Source organism: Teleopsis dalmanni, chromosome 1 (assembly GCF_002237135.1).
Source record: "Teleopsis dalmanni isolate 2A chromosome 1, ASM223713v2, whole genome shotgun sequence".
NCBI lineage: Eukaryota > Metazoa > Arthropoda > Insecta > Diptera > Diopsidae > Teleopsis > Teleopsis dalmanni.
This window is the reverse complement of record NC_051846.1, coordinates 134,579,435-134,587,824: the sequence shown is the minus strand read 5'-3', so window position 1 is coordinate 134,587,824 and position 8,390 is coordinate 134,579,435. Positions and strand designations below refer to the sequence as shown.

Sequence of the window (8,390 nt, the reverse complement as noted above, 5' to 3'; positions counted from 1 at the left end):
ATAAGATCAAAACAAGATATTAATAACGAGACCTGTCAAACTAAGAAAGCTTTTGCGCAAAGGTGTGGAACGAAAGCAAAGCTTAGTCAAAAACAACTCCTGACTTCCACATGAATAGGAGATAGAATTCGCCGTAAAGCGGGATTTTAACTGGTGCATTGCAGTGGGATCAGCTAACGAGCTTTGATCAACGGTCGTTGAACTTTAACGTAGCTACAGCTGATACCGTTGACCGTTGACGATATAAAACTGCGTGCACCAGGAAGAAGGCTTCTTGTTCGGTTTCTACGCAGTGACATAGCTATATTTTAACACTATCGATTTCGGCAGCGAAGGTGCAAATAACTGACTACTGGATATTGGATAAATTAAATTTTATAAAGAGAATTTAGTATTATATTATAGAACGTAAAATATCACTAATCAATTGTTTGAAATTAAATTTTAAAAAAAGATATTTTAATATTAGATTAAATAACGTAAAATATCACTAATAAATTGGTTAAATTTAAATTTTATAAAGAGATACTATTTTTTTTTTGAAAAAAACCAAAACTGTGATGTGCAAACGAAATAAGTAAACGCAAACTGTTAAAAGAAAATTACTCAAATAAGTAAACTATAACCAATGAATTGTTTAAAAAATTATATTTTTAAAGAGATATTTTTTTTGAAAAAGAAACAAAACTTTGTGATATGTAAACGATTAAAGTAAAGTAAGCTTCATAGAAAGTTCTAAATTTTTGAATATAGAAGGAAACATAAACTGTTAAAAGAAAATCACTTAAATACAAGAACTAAGACAAAGTAAATTGTAAAACAAAAGAATTTAAATTTTAATAATATAGCACGTAAAATGTCATGAATAGTGTTTGAATTGTTTAAAACTAAATTTTATAAAGCGATATATTTTTTTTGGAAAAATAATTTTTTTGTAAATAGCTAATGTCAATACTGAAAGAAAAATAATAAATATATATTTACAAATTGTATAAAATTAAATACATTGAGTATAATTTTGTTGATTGGAAATATTTTGTATGTAAAGGCGCTTGACTATTAACTCCCAAGGATACAGGTGAATGCTCATAAGCGACGAGTGGTTAAAGGTAAATCTGTAGGAAGCTATCGCAAATAGGGTTGAAGGATTGAATTAAGGGTTGAAAAGGTGAGCGATTCAGGGCCTCAACAGTTACTGAACCTAGGCTGCACGGGGTGTAACACACGTAGCTTGAACAGTCACGTGTGTCTATACCATAGTGTCGGAAGCGATAGGTTGCTTTAACAGTAACCTAACGTCACTGACCCCTGAACGCTTTAACAGTGTACAAGGAAGGGCGTGTTGTCTACGACCTGTAATACATCACACGTAGCTTTATGAGTCACGTGTGCTTGTATTATATCGTGTCGCGTATCGAGAGGGGTTCAGCTGTATAGATCGATTTAGTTTGCCTTCAATTCAGTCCTTCAGAATTCAGGGTTGCAACAAAACAAATTTCTTGTGAGGACCTTGGACAAGGCTGAGCTATCCCAACTCTAAACGAACCGCCAGAAAAGGTTCATTACAATTATTTTTAACATGTACACGTGATTGTGTCATAAATTTTAATAAATTTTCGTCTTATTCAAAGTTGAAACGACATATGGCGTGGGTATTAAGAGCCATTAATAAGTTAGCGCGACATTGGTTACTGACACTGAAATTGAAGAAGCCTTCACTGATAAGTGAAAATTATGCCGAAGGTTGAGAACCGCTTTCGCCAAGTCATGCCGAAAGAGAAGCTGCCATTCTTATCATTGACTGTAGATAAACTGCGTAAAGCCGAATTAAAGATATTCCAAATTGTTCAAAAAGAGAATTTCGCGAACGAAATCGACCAGTTACATAAAGGTAAGCACATTCAAAAGAGTAGCTCGATTTACAAATTGCAGCCATATCTGGACGAGCATGAACTACTACGTTTACATGGACGTCTTGATGAAGCCACGTGCCTGCCACTGGATGCCCGATGTCCGATCTTGATGCCACATGATCATATCGTCACAGAATTAATTGTACGCTATTTTCATGAACAATTACATCACCAAAATATAGCCGTGGCTATTAATGAAATTCGTCAACGTTTTTGGGTGCCACATGTCAAAAAGGTCATAAAAAACCTTCAACGTACATGCTCAACCTGCCAAATTGAGAGAGCCAAACCATTACCGCAATTGATGGGTCAATTACCTGAAGATCGCTTCACACCTTTTATACGCCCATTCACATATACTGGTGTCGACCTGTTTGGTCCTGTTAGTGTTGCCATTGGTCGCCGACAAGAAAAAAGGTGGGTTGCAATTTTTACCTGCCTTACCACAAGAGCCGCCACCCATTCATTCTTAGCTTGCGAAATTTTGTGAACAGGCGTGGTACCCAATACGCATTCGATGTGATAATGGTAGCAACTTTATAGGGGCGCAAAAAGAATTACGATCAAATGAGAAAATGTTAGACACCGATCGCATCCAACAGGAGGGTTCCAACAATTACATCGAGTGGATTTTCAATTGCCCTGCCAACCCCAGCACTGGTGGTTGCTGGGAACGTTTAATTCGTATCGTCAAGCGTTTGTTATGCCACACTTTGAAGAATGTCATACCAAGAGTCGAGACACTTCGCAGTGTACTCATTGAAGCTGAAAATATCATAAACTCTCGTCCGCTTACTGACGTACCTATTATGGCTGAAGACGCTGAACCGATTACACCAAATCACTTTTTGATAGGATGTACCAACTCCACTCAGACGCCACAGCCGTACGACGAAAAAATATGTTTAAACAAACAGTGGCGAATCGCACAAAACTTGAAGAATCGCATGTGGAAACAATGGGTTATACAATATCTACCACAGCTTTGGCATCGCCCGAAATGGTACTCCAAAGCACCTTTACTACAAGTTGATGACCTAGTCATAGTTTGTGATCGAGCCCTGCCGCGAAGCCAATGGCAGAAAGGACGCATAACTCAGGTGTTCCCAGCCAAGGATGGTCAAGTCCGTATAGCAGAAGTAAAAACTGCAGCAGGTCTAGTTCGTCGACCAGCCAACCGTATTGGCGCCTTACCATTTGGTAAATCGAATTGATTTACGGAGGGGGGGATGTTGAGAATTCGCCTACATTTGAACACCCACCAAAATTGTCTGCACTGAACAAGCCCACAAGCTGTCATGTGTGATGACGCCAGTTTTTTGCCGAAAGCCAAAAGGAGCACACGCGGTATACAGCCGTAAAACAATGCGGTTTTTTAGATACACATTTATAAAAGTCAATGCGGTTTTTTAGATACACATTTATAAAAGTCAATGCGGTTTTTCAGATACACATTTATAAAAGTCAATGCGGTTTTAGATAAACATTTATAAACAATCAAACAATGTAAATAACAGTTATTGTATAATAAAATATTTAACACATAAATGTACAAGAAATTAAAACTTAACACACAATAAGCGCAGCCCACAAAATGTTCCATCTATCTACAAATTTGGCGGTTGAGCCGAAAGCCCTCATACGGCATCTGCCAATTTCCGAGCAAAATTACAATCTAGCTTGGGATATTCTGTCAAATCGGTATGACAACAAACGACTATTGGTGACAGCATTACTAAATAAATTGTTATCACAACCAAATATAATAATAGAATCAGCAAGCAGACTTAAGGGCATACATGATGTTACAAAAGAATGTTATGGATTTGCAGCTCAAGGTATTGATGTTAAGTCTTGGGACGCCATAATGGTTCACGTAATTATTAGAAAGCTAGACAAAGCTTCAAATACAGCATTCGAGCAATCGTTAGAAGACAGCCGAAGAATAATTTCATTAAAAGAATTATTGCAGTTCCTAGAAGGAAGATTTCAGGCATTCGAATCAATGACGAATGGAAACCACAAACAAAGTCACAAACCACGACATCCAGCAGTAGCACTTGCAGCTACAGACTCAGGATAAAATGTATTACTTGCAATAATAGTCATCAATTATTTTCATGTGAAACTTTCAAACGTAAATCCATACAACAGAAGTATGATTTACTAAAACGTCATAAATTGTGCACAAACTGCATGAAACCTGGTCATATGGCATTACAATATGCTCCAGCAGGGGTTGTACTATATGCCATAGAAGACATAATACACTGTTGCATCAAAATAGACACCCAGTTCAACCATCAAATCATAAGTTAGTTGAAAACACTTCAAGGCCACTTGCACAAACAACTCTAATGTCATCCATCAATCATGGTCATACCAGTTGCGTTCTTTTGGGAACAGCAAAACTTTTAGCCTCCAACTCTAATGGAAGAACAGTCGAGTGCAGAGCAGTATTGGATTCAGGTTCGCAAATAAATATTGTGACTGAACGACTGGCATCCAGATTGGGTCTGCAAGTAAGCTCCAGTTCGATTTGCATCGAAGACATAGGGATAGGTAAATTGAGTTCTAAAAGTCGTACAACACTTTTTGTGCAATCAAAAGTGACCGATTACAAAACAATACTTGAAGCATTTGTGTTGCCAAAAATTGTATCCAATCAACCATCGCAACACTTACAAATTTCAAATTGGAATCTGCCCAATAACATCCAATTAGCAGATCCTACATTCTATAAGTCTGACAAAATTGATATGTTGCTTGGAGCAGAATTTTATCATCAACTCCTAAGTCCTGGTCAAATACATCTTTCAAGGGAACTACCAATTCTACAGAACACTGTGCTCGGATGGATCGTATCTGGAAAAATCCAAAATGCTAACACAATAGCATCAGAAGATAGTTTAGAAAATGCAATAGAACAACTCTGGAAGGTTGAAGAAGTTGATACACACTCAAAGATCTTGTTAATAGCAGAGCAACAATGTGAAGCTCAATTCACTCAAACTACATATCAGAATGTTACGGGACGAATTATCGTACGTCTTCCTTTTATAAATGGCAGATTCGCTTTGGGAGATTCGAAAGACATTGCTACAAATAGATTTCTAGCACTAGAGCGTAGACTTTCAAAGGATAGTCACCTCAAACGACAATACGTAGTTTTTAGATGAATATGAAAAATTGGGACATATGACCGAAATAGATATTGAAAGGATTATGTCACCACATTACTTTATACCACACCATTGTGTGCTTAAACCCGACAGTACCACCACCAAGTTACGTGTGATATTTGATGCATCATCCAAAACAACATCAGGGCAATCTCTCAATGATTTACTACACATCGGACCAACAAAGTGAATTACTGTCTATTTTATTACGATTCCGTCTTCCTCGTTATGTGTTTACAACAGACATTGAAAAGATGTACCGACAAATACTTGTACATCCAGAAGACAGACAATGTCAGCTTATCGTTTGGAGAAATGAACCAAGTCAACCTATAAAGTACTTTGAACTCAACACAGTAACATATGGTACTAGATCAACACCGTATCTAGCAACCAAATGTTTGCAAGCTTTAGCTGATAACAATATGCAAAATTATCCATTAGGTGCATCTGCTCTCAAACAAAACTTCTATGTAGATGATTGTTTAGACGGGGCAGATAGTCTGAGAACATTGTTGGAAACTCAGAGTCAATTAAACAAAATACTGACAGCAAGCGGTTTTAAATTGCGCAAATCATCCAAGTTTACTGGATTACTGGATTTTGGATTATCCTGGTATCCAAAATCTGATAGTTTATGCGTCAAGGTTATATTGGAACCTGTTTGCAGCACGACGAAGCGCAGTGCAACCTCAGATTTAGCAAGGCTATTTGATCCACTAGGACTTTTGTCACCAGTTGTGGTGATGGCAAAGATCTTTATTCAAGAATTATAGAATTTAAAGATGGATTGGGATGAAAAATAGCCGACTGAATTACATAAACAGTGGTTAGAGTTCCGGAACAATTTGACAAAAATAAATTGTCTGCAGATATCTCGTCATATTTTCAAATGCGAAGTTCCTGCCAACATTTAATTACACATCTTTACAGATGCATCAGTAAAGGCATATGGCACTGCGGCGTATTTGCGATCAACACTTCAGAATGGTCAAATTATTGTACGACTATTGTGCGCCAAATCTCGGGTTGCACCTTTGAAAAGGTTGACATTACTTCGTCTCGAACTGTGTGCAGCTGTGGTTGGCGCAAAACTACCAACAAGAATAAAAAACGAGCTACAAATAAGAAATTACCAGACGTTCTTTAGGTGTGATTCACAAATAGTGATATCATGGATCAACTCTCCATCATCAAAGTTTCACACTTTCGTTGCAAACAGAGTAAGCAACATTCATCAATTAACAGCCACAAATCACTGGCGCCACGTCAGTTCGGAACACAATCCAGCTAACATTTTATCAAGAGGCCTTGCACCCCACAAACTACAGTCATCAAGTAAGTGGTTTTATGGACCTATGTTCCTGCATGGTCGGGAAGAACTGTGGCCTTCAAAACCATCATCAGCGTTAAAATCCGAAACCCTCATTGATCCTGAACGGAAGAAGGAAACTCCAGTATCTACATTGTCTGTTGTTGAAGGCACAGCAAATCCTGGAGAGTTCATATACTCAATACGACACAACAACTCATTTGGAAGACTTCAACGGATATTATCGTATATATTAAGATTCGTAAAAAGAACCAGAAGAAAACAAAATGATCATTCAAGCAATTTTTTGACTCCAGATGATCTAGATGCAGCACATCAGGTCATCATCAAAAATATTCAATATGCAGAATTCAAAAATGAAATCAAAATTATGAAATCTGATGGAAGAATAAATAAGTCCAGTGCATTGTCATCACTGGCACCTTTTATTGATAATACGGGCATCATAAGAGTTGGTGGACGTTTGGATGCAGCCTCATTATCGTATGACGCAAAACAACCTATGTTGTTGCCTTATAACGACCCCATTGTCAAATTAATAATGGAACAATAAGAAATACATGCACTGTGGTCCGCAGTCTCTCCTAGCTAACATGCGTCAACGATACTGGCCAATTAAGGGCAAATTGATGGCAAGGTCAGTAGTACAACATTGTGTACGTTGTACTAAAGTAAGACGATTTTATGAACAACTGATGGGTAATTTGCCAGCGACAAGAGTATAACCTGGGCGACCATTCCTCACCACTGGAGTGGACTTTTGCGGACCTTTTTGGATACATTACAGAATCCGAGGCAAGAAACCACACAAGGCATACATTGCTGTGTACTGTTGTTTTACAACTAAAGCAGTTCATCTCGAAGTAGTCAGCGATTTAACCACAGATGCATTCATCGGATTACTGAAACGTTTTGTTGCTCGAAGTGGACATTGCAAGAATTTGTTTTGTGACAATGCCACAAATTTCGTGGGAGCAAGCAATCAATTACTTGAACTTGCAGACTCAATTCAAGCAAACAAGGCACAAGAGAAGATAATTAACGAATGTAATGAAAGAGGAATAACTTTTAAATTTATACCTCCTCGTGCACCACACTTCGGTGGACTGTGGGAAGCAGCAGTCAAATCAGCAAAACACTTATTGATACGAAGTAGTAAGACCACGTCACTAACATATGAGGAACTAGAGACTGTTGTATTAGAAGTCGAAGCAATACTAAACTCTCGACCATTGACACCTATGTCGAGTAATCCGAATGACTTGTCAGCACTAACACCTGGTCATTTCTTAATCGGAGAACCACTCACAGCAATGGCAGATGCAAAGGCCCAATCAGGAAATATAAATCTGGTGACAAGGTGGAAATTAGTTTCTCGCCTCAAATTGGACTTTTGGGAACGTTGGAAAACCGAGTACCTCACTGAACTACAATGTCGACACAAATGGAAAGCAGCCAATCCAAATATAAAAGAAGGTACCCTTGTAATCATCAAGGAAGATAATGTTCCTACATTAAAATGGCCACTTGGACGTATTTCAAAGGTATATAAGGGAGATGACGGTCTTGTTCGCGTGGTTGATGTTAAAATGGCTTCAGGAACTAAGACGTCCTTTGACAAGACTAGCGCCTCTTTTTCCATCCGATGAACAATCTCCTGCTTCTGATGAATAACTTTCAAAAAGTTTTACAAAAGCGAATTCGAAAACACCACACGAAGGCACAGATCAAGACGAGCCAAAATGACACTGATAGTAGAAATAACAGAGGTTGGTTCAAATAACCACAGAAATGTCAGAATGACATCAAAAAGAACCCATACGGAAAACTAGAATTAACCCCTAACAAATTTCTTTATAATATAAATGTATCCTTAGTTTCCTACATAACAACAGGAACATTATATAACAATAACTTCACATTTTGAAATGTGTCTGAATTATTTTCTCACTGGTCTAAAAG

General features: G+C 37.7%; 1 protein-coding gene across 1 annotated transcript; it reads left to right on the top strand.

The window, feature by feature from the left end:
- Positions 1 to 4,270: 4,270 nt before the first annotated feature.
- Positions 4,271 to 5,092, top strand: LOC119666232. Its single transcript, XM_038075513.1, has one exon. It carries the CDS (start codon positions 4,271 to 4,273, stop codon positions 5,090 to 5,092), a length of 822 nt encoding a protein of 273 aa, XP_037931441.1.
- The last annotated feature ends 3,298 nt before the right edge of the window (positions 5,093 to 8,390 follow it).

Excerpts from the sequence above, each read along its gene's own strand:
- LOC119666232 (XM_038075513.1), top strand. The coding sequence starts at position 4,271 with ATGTCATCCATCAATCATGGTCATACCAGTTGCGTTCTTTTGGGAACA.